This window comes from Pelmatolapia mariae, linkage group LG16_19, assembly GCF_036321145.2.
Source record: "Pelmatolapia mariae isolate MD_Pm_ZW linkage group LG16_19, Pm_UMD_F_2, whole genome shotgun sequence".
Classification (NCBI taxonomy): domain Eukaryota; kingdom Metazoa; phylum Chordata; class Actinopteri; order Cichliformes; family Cichlidae; genus Pelmatolapia; species Pelmatolapia mariae.
In genome coordinates this window covers 3,174,311-3,194,445 of record NC_086241.1, presented here as the reverse complement: position 1 = coordinate 3,194,445, position 20,135 = coordinate 3,174,311, and the positions used below count along the sequence as shown (strand labels likewise).

The window sequence follows — 20,135 nt, the reverse complement described above, 5'->3', positions numbered from 1 at the left end:
CAGATCTTAATTAGTGTAATAACGGATGATGGTTTGGCCTGACAAAAAGCCGGGAAGCCTAGTTGTAGATGTTATAAATTTCATTGGCAGTGACCACAATGGACAGGATTCTTAATGAGCATATCAGAGGGATGGCTAAGGTTAAGCAGTTAAGACACAAGATTTGAGAGGCAAGGCTTGAATGGTTTGAACTTGTGCAGAGGAGTGATTGTGGATATATTAAATGATGTTGAATGTGGAGCTGCCAGGCAGGAGGAAAAGAGGAAGACCACAGAAGATGCTGTTGGTTCTTATATAGCACTTTTCTGCTCTGCCTGAGCACTCAAAGAACTTACCCAACATGCCTCATTCACCCAAGCAATTTTGTTTTCTATGCTATGTACATTCTATCAAACATTCACACTCTGATGGACCCATACAAGAGCATCTTGGGGTTAGTATCTTGCCCAAGCATATTTGGCATCCAGGGATCAAACCACCAACTTTCCAGTTAGTAGATGACGTGCTCTACCTCCTGAGCTAAAGAATAGGCTTGTGGATGTAGTGAAAAAGGACACGTGGAGGGTTGTTGTGGCAGAAGAGCATGCAAGCGATACCAGATGGAGGCAGATAAAATACTTTGGCCACTGCGGCAAACCTTAAACAGACTAGCCAAAAGAAGAAGGAGTCAACAGTAGCAGTGGGTGAGTGTATGTCTTGTTCAGGAGTCTGATTGCTTGTGGAAGAATATTTTGGGGTCTTTTAGTCCTGAATTTCAGACTCTTTTAACTTCTGCTCAAGAGAAGAAGCATAAACAGACTGTGTTATGGGTGTGTATTGTCCTTAATGTTATTGTGGGTTCTCCTAACAACCCTTGTGGCTTAGCTGCTCCTGTACTGATGAGAAGACTGCTCCAGTGATATATTGGAGCTTTTAAACAGTCCAGCTTCCATGCCACACTGTGACTGAGGACCTGAAGACACTCTAACACTAACTGTATCTGTAGAAGCTGCTGAGGATTGTAGTCGACATGCCAAATGTCCTCCGTCATCTCAAGTCTTTCCTCAAGTGCAGTCTTTGTTGTGTTTTCTTGAGTAACTTCTAGGTGTTGTGAGATCAGGTGAGATCCTCACTGATGTGTTTCCAAATAAATTAAAGGTTTTCAACCTCTCTACCTGGGTACACCAATGTATATTGGAGTTATATTGAGGTCTTATCATGGCCTGTTGCTCCTAAAGTCAAAAAAGATGCTTTAAAACTACATTGTAATTTACATTTATTAATGTTTTAAAGACTGCTAATGATTTAAAATTGAAGTTAATACATTTATCTTTTATTCCTCAGAGGCTGGAACCACTGATCGCCTACAATAATCCCCGCTTTGGATGGCTAGATGTCCTACTTTTTATGGAACTAAACAGGATTTTATCTCTCGTCCCTTTGTCTCACACACCTGGACAGTGTCTCACATTTCGTAAAAATGAACATGTCAGGAATGTGTGGCTCACAAACTACTGATATGCTCATCTATGAATGGCTCACTGATGAGATCCAGAAAAATGAAGAGACAGAAGAGCAGTTAAAATAACAGTTCTTCTGAGAGAAAGGGGAAATACATAAAGAGACACAAAGACCATTGAACCATAAGAACAAACTTTAGCTTCCATTGAGTAAGTAAGTAAAATTGTATTTATACAGCACTTCTTAAAATGAGAACAGCCACAAATTGCTTTAGATTCAGTAAGAAACACTCAATATTATAACAATGACACAAGATACATATAAGCAAGCAAAATGAACATAAAACACATAGCACGACCCAAATATTGTCACAATCACTTAGTTTTCTGACAGGTATGCAGAATCATAAGAAGGCCCTGATCTGTGGCCCTAAAAACCTGGCTTGTAATGTAGGATGTGAAGCAATTCAATCATGTAAGTGGGGGCCTCACCCTCTAAGGTTGTAAGAGTAAAATGCAAACAATTTAAATGAAATCTAAGCATGACAGGTAGCTGTTGCAAAACTTTAACAGCAGACTGTACTGTCATTTTGAGAAGTGGTCTTTCACAATAGTTCTCCAGACCTTTGAAGGTTTTCAAAGTTTTTCTTTGGACATTGGCTGCTTGTTCTGTCCTTGGTCCAGTTCTTGTACCTGACCATTTGTACCATTGTATCTACCCAAAGAGATGAACCAGTGTTGTGTCCACACATAACAACAAAAAACTATTTTTAAATTGTATCTTTAGGCACTTTCGTACTTGCAGCTTTTCACAAAAACACACAATTTTTTCCCACTTTAGTTGAAGCGGTAGAAGCTGTGCTAAAAAGGAAACAATAACACAGTTTGACAGAGATGGAATGATATTTTTGTATCAACAAGTTGATTCCCAAAGAGTTATTAGCTGCAGTGCAATGCAGTGTGTCCTTATAAACAATGAGGAAACTGGACAAGTAACGAACAAAAGAAGTCGCAGGCCAAAAACCCCTATCTGTATTATGTCCAGTGTTGGGCAAGTTACTTTGAAAAAGTAATTAATTATAGTTACTAGTTACTTCTTCAAAGAAGTAACTGAGTTAGTAAGTGAGTTACAAGATTCTAAAAGTAATTAATTACTTGAAAAGTAACTATTGCGTTACTTTAAAAAAAAATGTTTAACCCTCTGGGGTCCAGGGTATAATTGGCCATTTTTGACTACTTTTGATGTTTCCTCTACATTTCACCTTTAAAAACTATTTCCTTTGCCTTGTTTGGTATCATTCTTTTCAGCACAACCTCACATGTCTGAATTTACAGTTATGTTTTCATTTTGACTGTATTAACACAATTGATCTAAAATCAGACAAAAACCATAAAATCCGAGTAGAAAAAGTTATATTTTTTACTGTAACAACCACAAACATCTTTAATGAATCATGTGTCATAACTTTAAATGCAAATATAAATTGTCAATTTTAAAATCCTATGCACAAGTTTTGCAAACAACAAAGTTATTTGCAGCCATTTACATTTTACCCTTTTTTAAATAACCATTTCAAACTATTTACAGAACAATCAGCTGTTCTTCAATAAGATGCCACACAAATTATTTGTGCCACTCCAAAAAAATAATGTCTGTCCACTATAAAGGAGAACATCACAGCCTGATACCTGCAGGCCTGACAGCAGCAGGTGTATCACTCCTGTTTTCTACCTGGAGACAGCAGTCGCCTCATTGTTCTGACACACAACACAAAACTATCCACAACACTACACACTAACTACACAAGACAACACCTAACTACACACTCCAAACACGCTAAACGTCACAAATCTCTCACATCTCAAAACTCGCTCTCTCTCTTTTTCTGCTGTCTTTATCTCTCTCTCTCTCTCTCTCTCTCTCTCTCGCCGTCACTCCTAAAACTTCCCCCTCTTCCTAAACAACCAAATGTCATGTTGCCATATCAATTTTTGATTGGTTGACATGGTACATTTTTTCACCAAAACGAACGGGCTGTTTTTTGTTTTGTTTTGTTTTTTAATTTTTTGCTCATAAGCAGAGAGTGCTTGCTAGTGCTGTTCTTAGACAGTAAACATGACGAAACTATTGAGGAAAAAACGCCGCGTATATATTGTTTATCATGACTCTGGTTTTACGTGGCCCATCAACACAATTTAAAAACTGGTATATATCACCTTGTTGTTTTGTCATCTTGAAGTGGTCATGTGATTGACTTACCACGACTACTTTATTCTTCCTCAGTCAAACAGCAGCACTCATACGATTGTTTTGCCCCCTTAGCTCCAGGTGTTGTGCCAAAAAGTGATGGTCGGACAGAAAGTGATTGCCCTCCGCGGGAGTGCGCTGCTGCTTAAAGCTGTAGCGCCCAGATTACTTAGAGCTACTTCCGTGCAACTGATATAAGATGCGGTAAGCTGAAGACAGCTTCAACCGTCTGTTTGTTGAAAAATATCAACGCGACCGCACTGCATTTTCTTGTTAGTAATGGTAACGGCGTTGTAACGATAGGAATAGTAATTAGTTAGATTACTCGTAACTGAAAAAAGTAACGCCATTACTTGTAACGTCGTTATTCCCATCACTGATGGAATAACGAGAGATGCATCTGTCCAAAGCTATTTTACTATAAGAAAGAAGAATACTGCTTCAAAACAAGTGACGAAGAAGCAAAGCAGCAGAGTGGCCTATTGCATCATATTAACATTTTTATTTAGAGCCTACTGAAACGCTGCAACTTCAAACAGATGGAAAACCTGTTACATTTACAACATTACAATTACTATACCGTAATTACTCTAAAATTTGTGCAGGACTAACTTAGAGTGATAACATTACATCTTTACATTCTGAAAATAGCAACATCAGCTGTCTCTTCTATGAGTACAGTGCTTACCTTCTGATGATAAACATGAATAACAATGTTCCATAATTAGAATCTTTTAAAAAATCATTCAAACACAAATATTTGCAAAATAAAATCCTTTGTACTTAATGACCATTGGTGGTATTTCAGTATCATGTTACATAAAAAGCTCCCGTTTCAGTCCCAAGAATTCTAGTGCGTTTCCAGCAAGCAGTTTATCCTGTAACACAAAAGAGAGTGTCATTATTTGAAGGTATTAAAAAAATCAGTCATTAAAATCTACAGAAAACTGTAATGCCAAGTATATCATATTTGATACATGAGATTTTGTATTTTATTTTGTAAAAATACACACATACACAAATTAAAACACATATATGTAAATGTAAAATTTGTTTTAGGGTTTTTTGGTTTTGTTTTATTGGTTAAGTGTTCAATAAACATGGTTCAGGTTTTACATGATGTACAATGGCTGGCTTTCCTTTCTTTCCATGTGTGGTAGAGTCCACCATGATGACAAACCCTTTCTCCTGTGCTGCTTAAGTAAACGAGAGGAAAATAATGCTACCTTTAGTGTATCATCAAACACATCCATCGACTCAATGAGTGACCCTGGCTGTAGCTCACCAAGTGGGAATGGATAATCTGTTCCCAGCATCACTTTATCCTGGAACAGGAAAATGTGAACTTAGCAAATGAAGATTTTGTGAAAGCAGGAATAACTTCATCCTGAAAACATCAGTGTTTCCACACATCAGCATACACTCTCACAGTCCACATTCTCTGTGTTTAAAATTGTCAGTACTCTTCAGTGTGTTTTGAATCTATCCTCTCTCGCCACCAAAGAGGTGTGACTCGTGGAATGAATGAATGTTGGACACCAGCTCACTTTTCCAATAATGTCAATGAGCAGCTTCAGGGAGGCGGGATCGTGAACCAGGGAGTCGGTGTAAAAAGAACCGAGGTATTTCCGTGGACTGACATCGTTGTCAACTGCACAAAGGTCAGGGCGGACTTTGTGGCCGTGTTCAATTCTGCCAACAGTGAATGGGAAAGAGCCACCTGGATACACGTGAACACAGGCACTAAGGGTCAAATATCAACACACAGGAACTTATTTCATCTTAAAGGAAAAGCATAAAGGAAGAATACATTGAAAATTTGGCTGCCTAATGTTTTTTATATACTGCTGTGATATTAATAGTAAACTAAAGCATGGTGTTATCTTTTTATACCTCCATGAGCAAAGCAGACTTTCAGTTTTGGAAATCTCTCAAAGATACCACCAAATATCATCGAGCAAATAGCCATGGTTGTCTCAGATGGCATACCTAAGGAAAGAAAAACATTTAAAAACATATAAACATTAATATTTTTCCATCACAATGCACTAAATTGCACATGAAAGCTGACTTGTTTTAATATTAGTGTTGTTTTTAGTTGGCTGGACCAGATGTAATAGTCAGTATGTTCTGTTCCCACTCCAGTATCCTCCTCACCCACTAGCCAGGGTAGCCAGTACTTTGCCATCCTCCCATCTGTCTGCATGTCCCATGGGTGGACAAATATGGAACAGCCCAGCTCCTCTGCTTCCTGTAGTGTTTATCAGAATAAGAAATGAATAAGAAATTAGGCCATAATTATAAAGAAAAATTATTGGAACCAATGTAGGCATAATTAAAAAACACTATCACAATAACCCCATGTTATTATGCAAGTGTGTAAAGTCTTACAGCATAGAAGGGATAGAGTTCAGAGGCATTGAGGTCCCAGTTGTTGATATGTGACCCAATCTGGACCCCAGGGAAGCCTAGCTCCTTCACACAGCGCCTCATCTCCATCACAGCTAAATCAGGGGCCTGCATGGGCAGCGTGCCCAGGCCCACAAACCTCTTGGGGTGGCTACGCACTGTCTCAGCCAAGTCGTCATTCAAAAGGACACAGAGATCGAGTGTGTCGTGAGGCTTAGCCTGCAATCAAAACACACGATGAATATACACAAATATATCTGTGAAGACTTCTCGATTGAAGAAGATCATTAAGCAGCTTGTAGTATTGCAAAGTTTAGTGGTAGGCACAACTCAGTTATCTGACACACAGTAGACACCACTTTGTCACACAGCTTTTGACCAAATCTGCTGTGACTGGCTGTGCATTTACCCAATAACTGAACATCACAGGAACGGTCGAAAGGGCCTGCAGCGCGACACCTGCAGGCCGTGAAAAGAAATGCTGCTTTTAGTCACTGATTAAAGGATGAAACTAACAAACTTTGTGTCATTTGTGTCTGTGCATGTACCGTGTTTATCCATGTCCTTTATGCGAGCATTTGGATCCCAGCAGTTTTCCTGTATTACCCGGAAAACCTTCCCATCCTTCATCATCTTTGCTTCGCCCTAAAACACAACATTAAGACCACTATCAGCTCTAGTTTCTTTTAATATCTTTGGATTGTCTTTGGACAGTTTTCCTTTGTGTTATTGGTCAGTTACAACCAATGTTCCCTCTAAGCTGCGCACGTGCGCAATTGCGCACTGCTGGCCCGGTCGTTGCGCACAGAAAATCTGAGTTGAAATTAAAATTAAAACTTCAAAAATTCTGTTTTAAAGTGTTCGTCAGTAAGTGACTGGCTGCTCCCGTATGGGATTAGAACGATGCCACCTTATCCCATAGTCCAGCCAATGATGCGATTCACATTCGTATATACGCAGCCAATCAACGTCGTTGACAGGCTATGACAGCGTCCTTATGTGCCGACACCGGAGTTTTAGCTGGCAAAGCGGCGTGATGATGTGGAGTGAAGCCACGTTAATGACACCGTGTACAACCACTGGAGATGTGAGCAGGACAGACGGAACAACTGACTGAAAAAGTGTGGACTTTATACCAGTTTTTAAATTGTGTTGATAGGCCACGTAAAACCAGAGTTATGATAAAAATATCTGCAATGTTTGTTTTTCTTCCTGAATAATATCATTGTTTATATTTACTGCGGGAAGAAACGGTTAAAACGGCGTTTTATAAGGAAAACCCTGGAAAGCAGTCTCCGCCTGTGAGCAAAAACAACCTCCCCACCCGTCCCCCCACAGCCTTTCCTATTGGTCGAAAAATGTACCATGTGGACCAATCAAAAATGATATGGCAACGTGGCATCTAGTTGTTAAGAAACGGGGGGAAGTTTTAGGAGTGACGGCGGTGTTTTGAGATGTGAGAGATTTGAGACGTTTAGCGCAAATCTTGTGTAGTTGGTGTGTAGTGTAGTCAATAGTTTTGTTGTGTGTGTCAGAACAATGAGGCGACTGCTGAATGTTACAGGTGTTACAGGAGTGACACATCTCCTGTTGTCAGGCCTGCAGGTATCAGGCTGTTGTTCTCCTTTATCTCATAGTGGACAGAAATTATTTTCTGGAGTGGCACAAATAATTTGTGTGGCATCAGATTTGATGCAGAACAGCTGATTGTTCTGTAAATAGTTTGAAATGTTTATTTAAAAACACCTTGGCTGCGTTTTAAAAAAAAATTGCTGCAAAAAAATTTGTTGTTTGCCAAACTGAGGTATTTTTTTGAAGAAGTAACTATATAATTAATTGCCCAACATTGGTCATTATATACTGTATTTTGCAGACAGAGAGTTACAGGACTCTCTCCCAGACCACAGACTCATACTCATAGTACAAGTCAGAGCTTTATAAAAAGAAGAAGAAGAAAGAAAGTTGTGTTTTCAAATTTGGAGTTCAAGTTATTTTTACTTCCAATAGTGTTAACATACATGTCATGAACAAGATTTTTTTACATTTTCATTGTAAGTGGGCTAAAGCAGTTAATTAAAAGTAGTCTAACATAAATGCTGTAATTTGATTATTTTAATAAACCATGTAACTTGGATGGATTAGATGCTGGCATGACCACAGTGCACACGTCTGATGTCGCTCACAGTGGTCCAAGGGACCGCTCAGGGAGTTTGTGTGATCGCTCAGACACATGAAAAATTAGAGGGAACATTGGTTACAACCTTACTTTTGAAAAGCTGGGATGCTGTGAGACTTGCAAATAAAAACAGACTGCAATGATCCCAGAAACATATTCACATAAAATATGTGCATCTTAGACAGGAAGACTTTCTTAGAAGTAGTAGAATAATGTTCCTCAACAATAAATTACAATGACTTAAATATTTAATCATTTTTAGTGCAAAATATCAGCAGGATTCAGAGAATCTGGACAAAACTAAAAAATCAGTGCTAATGTCACTGATGTTCGGACCCTCGGGCAGCACTGCATTAAAAACAGAGGCAATTCTGTCATGGAAATCAATGCATGTGATTTGGGCTTAAGAACGCTTCCAGACACTGTGCCATCCACAAGTGCAAGTTAAAGCTCTATGATACAAAGAAGAAGCCATATGTGAACATCATCCAAAAAAGTCTTGTCCTCTCCGGACATTCATTTAATATAGACTGAGGCAATATGGAAAACTGTTCTGTGGTTGGATTAGTTTAAATTTGAAATTCCTTTTGGAAAAAATGGCCTTTTCCTCCTCTGGACTAAGAAGGAGAGGGACCATCCAGCTGGTTTTCAACACCCACTTAAAGCACTTGCATCTCTGATGGTATTGGGTGCATTAGTTCCTGTGGCATTGGCAGCTTACACATCTGGAAAGATACCATCAATGCTGAAAGCTATATACAGGTTTTAGATGAACATATATATGCTCCTATTGATATGACGTCTTTTATCTGGGAAGTCGTTGCATATTTCAGCATGACAACGCCAAACTGCATACTGTGTCTATTCCAACAGCATGGCTTTGTAGTAGAAGAGTCTGAGTCCTGAACTGCCCTACCTGTAGTCCAGACCTTCACCAGCTGAAAATATTTTGCACATGAAATCAAAATCTAAAAAGAAGATCCAGCTAGAATCCTCCACCAGACAAGAATGGGACAACACTCCTCTTCCAAAAGTCCAGCAGCTCCCAGACATTTACGGACCATTGTTAAATAAAGAGGGGACGCTTCACAGTGGTAAAGATGGCCCCATCTCCCCTTTCTTAACATTTTTGAGATGTGTTGCTGCCATCAAATTCAAAATGAATGGTACGTGTTCCTAGTTTAAGCAGTTGATATGTTTTCTATGCTCTGCTGTAAATCAAATATGGGTTTATGAGATTTTCAAATCACTGCGTTCTGTTTTTATATACATTTCATGCTGTGTCCCAGCCTTTTTGAAATTAGGTTAGTGTGTAATTTTAAAGCACATGTCGTAACTTTTAGATTTGCTAACAAAACTGAGCCACATGATGGCAGCAGACAGTTGATATTACTACAAATGTTCTGGGTGAATCCAAAAGGCCTGGACTCCTCTAAGATCTTTACTACGAAGGACACAAGCACAAGTTCATTGCTTATCCAAGTTTAGGCATTAATTCTGAAGAATAGACTGTTCATTGTCAAGTATACTTTGCTGTTACTAAAATGCTCAGCCCATGTTTGGGGCTAAAAGTTGCCAAGCTGCTCTGTATCGGGCTGTGTTACAGCTGTTTGAACCGAATCACTTGACTGATGCTGTGTCACCTCGCTGAGTTCTGCAGCTGCTCACATAGCCAGGACCAGCCTGGCAGGTCTGTGGGGTGGGTGCAGCCGCCAGCTGGGATGAATCTGCTGTGTATTCAACAAAGTGTGCAGTGCATAAGTGCTCCTGCACCTGCACCCTGTCTGTAGCTGCATAGGAAAGCAGAGGAAATAGTGACTTACCTTGCAGTGATGGTGAAGCTGGACAAACCCATCATAGCCGTACCTCTGAAACACACAAAAAATACAGGATTACAAACCCAGAGTTTAAAAGTATCACATATAAATATCAGCCATATATTTGATTGCATATTTGTTGTTTCATTTTGATAGAAAATGTTGATTTTGTTATCCCATCTGTGAGGGTTTGGTCATCATCCTACACGACTGGCCACTCCAGTGCCCTGAATACCTAAAAGATATTGCCTTTTGAGCATGCTGACACTTTTTGCATACAAATGAAGCTGCAGATGAGCTACGTGAGCAATACAGCAGAAAAGCCCCTTTTCATATCCATGCAGATCAGCTGTACTGTGTACTTGGATAATGCCACTGAGGAGCTTCTGTTTTTCCAGTTGCAAGATGGGTTTTACATCGGTGTTTGATGTGTGGATCTGTGGCCTCAAGAAGCTGTTTCAGTGAAAGGTTGCTTTAAATGAAATGTCATCATGCCAGTTTAACTGTGGACTTGATCTCAAGTTCAAATAATGTTGTGCTTAGGGCCCTAGGCCCTTTTTACCAACTCCAGCCAATGTAAATTTTTAAATATCAGATTCTTTGCAAAAGATTCTTACAGACATGATGTTTCATAGAGGAAGACATATTTGCAATAAAACATGTGGTGTAGAGAATGCCACATGATTTAATGATTTGCATTGTATTAAGTTTTTTTTATGCGGGAGATCTTGCGGGAGGACTCAGGCTTTAGCTCATGTCTTCTGTTCAGCTTTAAATGTGGGAAATGATTAGCCAGGCAGTGACAGAGACATAAGGGCAGGAACAGATAAACCAAGTCCAACGTCTATTGATTAAAGTTTAACCATCCATAGAGAGGACAGATTTAGGCGGTGGACTTTTAATCTCCCTGCTGACAAGCCAGCTGAAAAGTCTATATATTTAACGTTAGTAGCATTTAATAGCCCCAGTTCAAGCTCCATCTGCCAGGGAAGTGACACAAAGATGTTTCTCTCAAACCCACTGACCCACTTCAGGTGAGATCTGATCTACAGACTGTGGGTTTATTTAACACTCGAGCTCCGTGACATTAAAACTCAAATCATCTTGTCTGTGACAGTGCCTACCTGCTTCAGGTCGGGCCACTCCTTTGGTAAAATATGATTGTGAATATCAACCTTCATCCTTATGATTATTATTCACGGAAAACGTAAAGGTCTGCTGGCCGAGGTATCCTGGGAAAAACTGTGGGCACATTCACTCCCCACCCTCAGCCTGAAACCAATGACCGACAGGTGAATGTCTGCTGCTGGGACATTTATTGCCCAATCTTTGAAACAAACAAACCCAGAGCAGAGGCTGTAAACCTGCTCCTTTAACTGTCTGCCTTCGTTACACTGAGCCTGAATTCTGCACTCATGGCTTTAATTGATTATTTTGGTTTCACATCATGGCTGCAGCTTATTTCTGTAGCTAGCCTGCACAGGTTGAAATGTACTGAAACGACCTTCATTAGCCAACTTTATTTAATTGCTTGCACATATCGCTGCTCGAGGATGCCACCTGGTGGCTGATTAAGGTTGGTCAACCTGCCAGGGTTCAAGATCCAAAACTGGTTATTGTCAATATGCAAGCATATCGAATTTAGGGCAATAATCCCTCACATGACGCAAAAACCTTTAATAACATAAACATACTGGCACAAATATAAGTAGAAAACACAATGGTTAAATACAATTTACTAACGTGCATTAAGGCCATCTGTGGCAGCAGGGTAATGTTAAGTTGCTCGGTAGCATATTGAATGCCTGTGTAAAGGTCTGGGCTTTGGGCTACAGGTCTCCTGTGCGTATAAATCACAGCAAACTCAAAGAGAAAGTGTAAAAATGCTTGGCTAACTCGGGGCAGATGTCACTGCATGTACTGATTCTGAATTAAGAGCTGAATTATGGGAGGAGGAGAGAAAGAGGAAGGGGAGGAGGGGGAAAACTTGAAGGTACCGCCTTCTTGATTCACAGCAGATCTCAGCAATTTATCGCTTTGTCGCATCTAACCCTAAACTGTGTCTAAGTGGCTCAGCCAGCAGGGTGTTTGCACTGATCCTACAGCGCTCACTTCTCTCAGAGGGAGTTGCTTCGCTGCTGATGCTACGAAGATAAATCCGTTATCTCCCATCTTGTCTTATCGCCATCTCTTCTCTCTCCCCTCTGCGCAACTGAGTCGACACCGGTGGCATATTGGACGCGCTGGATGGCTGCTGCACTTATCGAACCGGTGTGAATCTTTTTTCCATCATCCTCATCTTCCTCTGAGACTGAAAGCAAAACAACCGCAGTAAGAATGACAGACCAGGTGACCCAAGAGTCCTACCCCGTCCCAGACCCGACTGTTGTGGATCCCTGCCCAGCAACGGTGCGGAACGGCCAGTGCGCCCCGGATGGCTTCACCAACCACAATCACCAGCAAGCCAAAACCCCCACGGAGCCTGAGTCGTTCACTGTGGGCCAGGAGATGAAAATCACAGACACGGTGGAGGGAGAAGGTAACTTGACACACCTATGGCAGGTTTGGGGATGCATTGTGAAAGTTATGGATGCTCATGTGCGCGTGTGTGTGCGTGCGTGTGTGTGTGCGTGTGTGTGTGTGTGTGTGTGTGGGGGGGGGGGGGGGCTGTGGAGATGGGATGGTTATTTTTACTCATGTGAGATATTTTTAGTCTGCTCCCTGAATAATAAATGAAAACCATTCATCAGCAGGATTCATACCAGACCAAATGACCAAATTCAAAGTGAAGTTTAAAGCTTTAAAATCGCTTCAGCTCTTAGACTCATTCATTCATTCGCAGACATTGGCCTACATTGCCTTTGGAAAAAGTTGCCTTTTTTAAAAGACATGCAACTAGAGGCTGGTTGTTTATATGTTTCACAAACCCTCCAGTGTGCCTTTGCATTTGCTTAATCACTTCAAAAACTCTTCAGAGAATTAAAAAACAAAAAATAAACTTGTTGCCTGTATTGTAATTGAGACTCCCATTAAATATAAAGAATGTTTATTGGATCTGCTGACATGCTGATTAAATACTGTTTCTCCCAGTAGTCTTGCAATGTGATCAAGCATGTCTGCAATAATAATGAACTGCTGAAATGTATTAATGTTCTGATGGATTATTTCTAAGAGCTGAAAATCCATGTCTGGGATCACACTGAATGATGAGACAAGACCGATACTCAAGCTTGGAATAGCTTTAGGATACATGTCAGGTGGCAGAAGAACAAACTGGAACTACAGACACCTTTAACATTGTGTGTATTAAAAATCACCTTAAGGCAGCGTAGCGTATTATTTGTAGTCAGTTAAATTCACTTTTTTTTTGGTAGAAAACTGACCAAAAAACCTCCTGAACAATCTTCCCAATGTCTTTGCCTCTAGTTTTTTTATGTTTATGGAAAGTTTAAGGTTTTGGTTAGAAGACCCTTGTTTTTAGTCATTGTTAAAAGGAACACTGGCTTCCTGTTTGGAATGGGAAAAGAACAGCAGTCTACTGTGTCTAGTGTCATTGTTGTCAACCTTAACCTCCATCCTGTGCAGACTCGATGGCTGTGCAACCACATCATTGGACTGCTGTCCCTTTGATTATAACTGCAGCCATTAGAGGGCGCTGTTACAATGAACCCAAACAGCAGGTCTTAGATTCTTGCAAAAACGGACCATAAATTTGTGGGGATCCCCTCGATATGTTTGCAATGCCGTGGTACCTCTCATGATAACAAACAAGGCGATATAAATTAAAGTAATTACTTACAACAATATTAAAAATCTGTAAGGAGAAAAAAAAAAGAGGAAACTTCATATAAAAAAACCCAAACAAACGAGTGAAATAGATGCATGGTGGTTTAAGCACTGCTGCTGTACATCATGCACACACATTTCATTCAGTATTTTTCACTTTCACAGCCTCTCTTTCACCCCCCTCCCCCAGTCTTTTTTTCTTCACACTTCTGATTTGCATAAATGATAAATGTATCCTGTAATAATGCTGTCTATATATCTATCTTACTAATGAAGATATACACATGACATGGTGCACATATTGATGACCGATGATAGTAAGGCATACAGCAGGGTTACAAAAGGTTAGGAGCAGTTTTGTCACACCCCTCTCAGGAGTATCTCTCTTGTATTTCCTTATGTATGTGTTCATATGGGAGATGTGTAATCTGCTGTTTGAGCTGTGTGGCTGATGTTCATCATTTTTAGAAGAGAAAGGTGTGAAGGAGTTGATCTTTGAGAGAGAGACGTGCGCAAATGCGCACAAGCTTGTGTGTGAGTCAGAGAGACGTACGAGGAGATGTTGAGCACATGCCTCCTGTCTGATCCCCCAGCTGGAGATCATGTGAGCAAAGTGATTTACCATGCTGTCCCACTTCCCCCTCAGTCTCTCTCTCTCTCTCTCTCTCTCACACACACACACACACACACACACACACACACACACACACACACACACACACACACACACACACACACACACACTGGACTTCTATTTGTGGGAGGTAGGGGAAGATTATTTCAGATGTCAAACACCAATTACTGTGATATTTTGTAGCAAATGATAAAAATGTTATGAGCTGAATAAAGTATTAGAGCTGTAAATGTCTGATTAAGGGTTCTCACTGTTATGCAGCCATGTGATTCAGTCGCAAAATGATGCAAATAAAAATACAATTAAAAAGACTTGAGGGTAAAAGAGTAAACTGAGTAAACTCAGTTAAAACCTTAACTAACCAGTTAAGGTTTTAACTGAGTTTACTCTTTTTCACAGTTTTACTCTTTCTCTTTAATTCAAGTATTGAAAAAACACCAGTTTCAACTTTAAATAACCAAACATCGTTCACAGAGCTACTAAAGAGCATTTCTTACTATTTTAAGTTTTACAAGTTACAATTTTACAAATGCCATAAATCCAATGTTCATAGATGGTTTACAAACCAATTATTAACTGATTAGCAGATATTATTATTATATTATTATTATTATATTATCTTTTAACTGATAGTAAACAATAAAAAAAACACATGTCATTTTTATTTGTCATTTATAAAACAGTAAGATTTTGCACTGAAGTATATACAGAGCCGGTGACTCTGTTATGGGTAATTTTGCCGCCTTTTTTAAAGTCACTTAAAATCAATACAAGTTATTCCTAATTATCGTGTCTATCCCAAGCTGATACATTTCAACTCAAACTCAAGAGAGGGGTCTAGTGGGTAGTCTAGAGGCGGCTCAGCACTTGACTAAGACACTTCATGTTGGTGCAATTTATGATCATTTTGAGTGCTCTAATAGAATGGAAAGGCACTATACAATATCCATAGAAAATCACTCTTTGCACCTTGTTTACAGCACATTCAGCTCAGGTTGTAAGAAAAGTTTCTTCAGAACAAATATCAAATAAAATAGGCCATACAGCATGATTCATTGATATTGTAGCATTTAGCTGGTCTTTTACAACTGTTGGTAAACCATGCATGTTTGGCTTAAAGTCATTTTATTGGATCTTTGTCCCAATAATATTACACAGAAATCACAGTTTGCTCTGATGGCAGTGGTCCAGATGATTTTCATCTCCCTTTTTGCACAGCTCATGTGACTCTTCTGGTTTTCTTTGAGCTTTTGCCTTAAAAACAAAATCTGTTGCAGCTAGAGCAAAAGATTAGTGATGATGAGTCACGGGATAATTTTTTTTCTGCGTCACAGTGTTACCAAAAAAGGTGGCGTTTTGCTGTTTTCCCCTTCATGGTGACAAATTTATACTTTGTAATTTATACTTTGTAATAACACAAACACAAGTTTGATGCTGATCAGTAAATTATTGTTGTGAGATCCATAAAAGATATCAAATACTTAATACATCAAGTTTAAGTCCTCATAAACTAATTACATGCAGACTGGGGGCTTTTTTCTGTCTTGATTAAAGATATTGGAGCTATAATGTATCTTTTTAAAGATATAATTTTACATTCTTTATATCTATTAGGGTCCAAACTGCTTTTGTATAGTCTGGACCAAGTTTGAAACTAAATCAAAGCTTTATTTGGAACAGTTGGTAGCTTGCACTGGTGGGAATCTGGTGAGGGATTATATCTGAGTTGCTGTATGGTCTATCTGACTTGTCTCCTTCTGTCTGCACCCATGTAAGACTAACAGTCTTAGGTGGCAGCAAGAAAGCCTGCGCGCAGGGTGAGCTGGAGACTCACAAAACAAAAGAAGTCTCATTTAAAAAAGGAAGTCAAATAAAAGTAATGGACTTAATTTGATTTGACGTCACGGCATCGGTGGCGAAAGAGTCACTTAGCAACTCTGAAATGTGGTTGTAACAAAGTCTGCTGAGCAACAAGCTTCTCTGAAAACATGATGCTGTTGTGGAAACTGAAGGGAAATTTGACAGTCTGTTGGATGTACTCAGGGTATGTGCGGCGTGATGTATTCTGTGAATCTGAAGGAATCCAATTAAGTGCCTTGACTGTTGTTGTGATTTGGTGCTATATAAATAAAATGGAATTGAGTTGAATTCATTAAAACATGGACAGATTGACAGTAAACAGCATTTGGTGTTCTTCTACACATCCTGTCTTCCTCCCCTCACCTCAACCTGTCACAGCAGACGGTCGGCCCCTCCCTGAGCCTGGTTCTGCTGAAAGTTTCTTCCTGCTGAAAGGGAGTTTTTCGTTCCTACTGTTACCAATTTTTATTTCAACTTTCATTGTATTTTATTTATACAGCACCAAATCACAACAACAGTCGCCTCAAGGTGCTGTTGTAAGATAGACCCTACAATAATACATACAGAGAAAAACCCAACAATCATATGACCCCCTATGAGCAAGCACTTTGGTGACAGTGGGAAGGAGAGGTCTAGTAACACATAGTGAGTGAGAAAGTTGACTGAAGAAGAAACACCCAGTGCATCATGGGAGTCCCCCAGCAGCCTATGCCTATTGTAGCATAACTAAGGGAGCATACAGGGTCACCTGGTCCAGCCCTAACTATATGCTTTAGCAAAAAGGAAAGTTTGAAGCCGAATCTTAAAAGTAGAGATAGTGTCTGTCTCCTGAATCCAAACTGGAAGCTGGTTCCACAGAAGAGGGGCCTGAAAACTGAAGGCTCTGCCTCCCATTCTACTTTTAAATACTCTAGGAACAACAAGTAAGCCTGCAGTGTGAGAGCGAAGTGCTCTAATAGGGTGATATGGTACTACAAGGTCATTAAGATAAGATGGGGCCTGATTATTTAAGACCTTGTATGTGAGGAGCAGGATTTTGAATTCAGTTCTGGATTTCACCAAAGCGCTTGCTCAGAGGGGGTTGTCTGGCCGCATTAACGTTCATCATTCTTTCAAAGATGATTTTTTATCTTTGAGCCCCAACATAGCTCTCCGCTTTCTCTAATTTGGCACCACTGAAGACAGGTTCAGCCATCAGGCGTGTCCTTTAGTAAAACCACTTTCACTTTATGAAACGATCTTATGACTTGTCAGCTTTTTATCAGCAGATTTTCCCTCCTCTGTGACGCAGTTCTGTGTTGCCATTTAAAGGGAGTTTTGAGCTTGTAACCACTGTAACCTTTAGATTGGAGTTGACCAGAAGAATAAAGGCTCAGCTCCAATAAAGGCTAAACACAGAACTGTGTTACTGCGTGGGAAAAATATACATTTTTCTTAATATCTCATGACGAGCATGGCACAGTGCCCCACTGTAAAGAAACAAACAAAAACCTGTGCTTTCAGTAATAACTGAGAATATGAACAAATTATGCATAAACTATCATTTAATGAAGATTTTAAAGCAAATGTCAAAAGCTGATTTCAAGTTGCATTCCAAACATTTGGCTCAGGGAGTTCAGAGGTTAACAGATACTCGTTTTTCCCTTTATTAATTTCTATTCTCAACTTGTTTTTGCGATGACTGTGACAGTCCCCAGGAGACATTTCAGGAAAAAAAGGAAAAAAAGAAAAAAGAAAACAGCCTTACAATCGCTTTTGGATGTAAAAGTTCAGACTTATAAATAATGCAAGACTCTGCAGAGCCATCCTCACATTTCATGACAATGAAAATGCTTCAGGCAGTCCAGAATCTGGGCTGTTTAGTCTGTGACTTCAGGCGAGGAAGTCTCACACCACAGCAGGGCTGAAATTCATGTGAATGTCTAGACCAAGAGTTATTCTCTTTTTCTTTAACACCACATCTCTGTAGTCTGTGGGCTGCCTGATAAATCAGTCCAATAAAGCTGTAAAATATCACAGTTTGATTTATTTAAAATACCTGAATTATTTATTGCATTTCTATGAAACTAATAAATACTAAAGCTAACAAATACCGCTACAATATTTTAGTTTAGTTAGTTTTTCAAATTAAGTCTCAGTAAGTTTACATTTTTTTCACAAGTGTAGTTGTTGTTTTCATGTCTAAATTTAGTTTTAGTTATTTACAATAACACAATAACAATGATATTAACACTAAAAGTAAGGAGCTACTTTACTGCGTCCGTACGCTTTGAATTTGTGAGTGCTGGTGGCGGAGTGATACGGGTGCTGTTGAGGTTCAAAAGAAAGGTGAATATCAGACACTGTTCATGTGTTTCATACACGAGCTGCGGTTTACCGTTCAGTATGAACTGTGTTTCCAGATTATTCCATGAACCTCTAATGCTCTTTTGGAAGGTGATAAAATGAGAAGACAATAATAATTACCCACGGAGACGTCTGCCGGGCCATTTGGAGTTGAGTCATTATAAATGGTGTTGCACTGAAACTTTTTAAATGGATCTTCACAGTGACCTTCCTTCAGACTGAAGGAAATCTGAGATTCTTCTTATACAAGGATGCACTGGAAAAGTAGGGCACATCAGTGGTCCCAGGAGTTTTTCCCACCGGACACCCTTTTGAAAGTGTACCTGAAACAAAGCGGGTAGTTTTCTGGAAAACTCCAGCATACTGTGCTATAGCTGCTCTGTTTTATTCTTTTTTTCTACTGATCACAGTAAACCTTTATTACATTGAGCTGTCTGTACTAAACACCCCCAGTCCAGTTATTTGTGCAAAATGTTGAATTAAACTATATCAGAATATCTTTCTGCATCTTCAAGATTTCATCTTAACACTTCTTCTCTGTGGGACTCAGAGACACATGATTGCCTTTAACCTTTTTTTTCAGTAGACTAAATTAATTACTCAGGGTTAAAGAGAGTTGAACTCCTTTTTAAGTGTATTAATAACTCAGATTGCCACCTACTTTACCTCTGATCACACAGTAAAGTGTTTCATTAAATGAACCTTGCAAACCAGAGACAAAAAAAAAGAGAGAGTTGTCCTTGTAACAGGGTTTATGTGTCTGACTGCAGGTCTCCTGGAGAGCAGCATGCGCCTGAAGCCCCATGAAGCACAGAACTACAGGAAGAAGGCGCTCTGGGTGTCTTGGCTCTCCATCGTCGTCACTCTTATTCTGGCTGTGGCAGCTTTCAGTGAGACTTTGCTATTTTTTGCCATATTTAGCAACTATAGAGCTGTTTATTTCTCACTTTACTGTCAAAACTCACATTAAAGTAAAAAAAACCCTCTCATAAGGAGTTGGAAAAGACTCAGGATTGAAATACTTAGTTGTATAATGTAAAAAGGGTTTTTTTCTGGTTTAATTCATGACAAAGATCCCATTTAGCACTTTGGATTTAACCAAACCATACACAAAGGAGAAACGATGTGACTAACATACCAAGCCATAAAAAATGTGCTGATGAATGAACAGTGATTCCATAGTTAAAGCGCTTAAACGGTATATTCATAGCATTTCTGAAAGCTTTCCCAGTTATTAAAGTGGAGCAAATTGAAGCCCAGCACATTTCATCTGCTACTGTTTTTAAATGTACACGAACAGATCACACATGTTTGGAGTGTATGACCACAAAGAGCGCGTCTGATACCTGTGCTGACATGATAAAGGTGCCGTTGGGAAAAAAAAAAGATTGAATCTCAGAAATCGATTTCAGAAGCTACA

At 39.5% G+C, this 20,135-nt stretch overlaps 2 protein-coding genes across 2 annotated transcripts in view; one reads left to right on the top strand and one right to left on the bottom strand.

Annotated features, from left to right (window-relative positions):
• Window positions 1-4,502: 4,502 nt before the first annotated feature.
• On the bottom strand, window positions 4,503-11,270 carry acmsd (aminocarboxymuconate semialdehyde decarboxylase). The gene is made up of 10 exons (XM_063499857.1): window positions 11,214-11,270; window positions 10,096-10,140; window positions 6,645-6,741; window positions 6,506-6,555; window positions 6,079-6,315; window positions 5,845-5,938; window positions 5,581-5,676; window positions 5,235-5,407; window positions 4,914-5,012; window positions 4,503-4,565 (listed from the first exon to the last, which is right to left on the bottom strand). Exons 1-10 carry the CDS (start codon window positions 11,268-11,270, stop codon window positions 4,503-4,505), a joined length of 1,011 nt encoding a protein of 336 aa, XP_063355927.1.
• Window positions 11,271-12,108: 838 nt separating this feature from the next.
• Window positions 12,109-20,135, top strand: part of LOC134645505 (transmembrane protein 163a-like) — a 60,548-nt gene continuing 52,521 nt past the window's right edge. Inside the window, exons 1-2 of the mRNA XM_063498964.1 lie at window positions 12,109-12,628; window positions 19,486-19,605. Coding sequence (XP_063355034.1) covers window positions 12,427-12,628; window positions 19,486-19,605 — 322 coding nt within the window. The 5' untranslated portion in view covers window positions 12,109-12,426. The remainder of the gene's footprint in view (window positions 12,629-19,485; window positions 19,606-20,135) is intronic.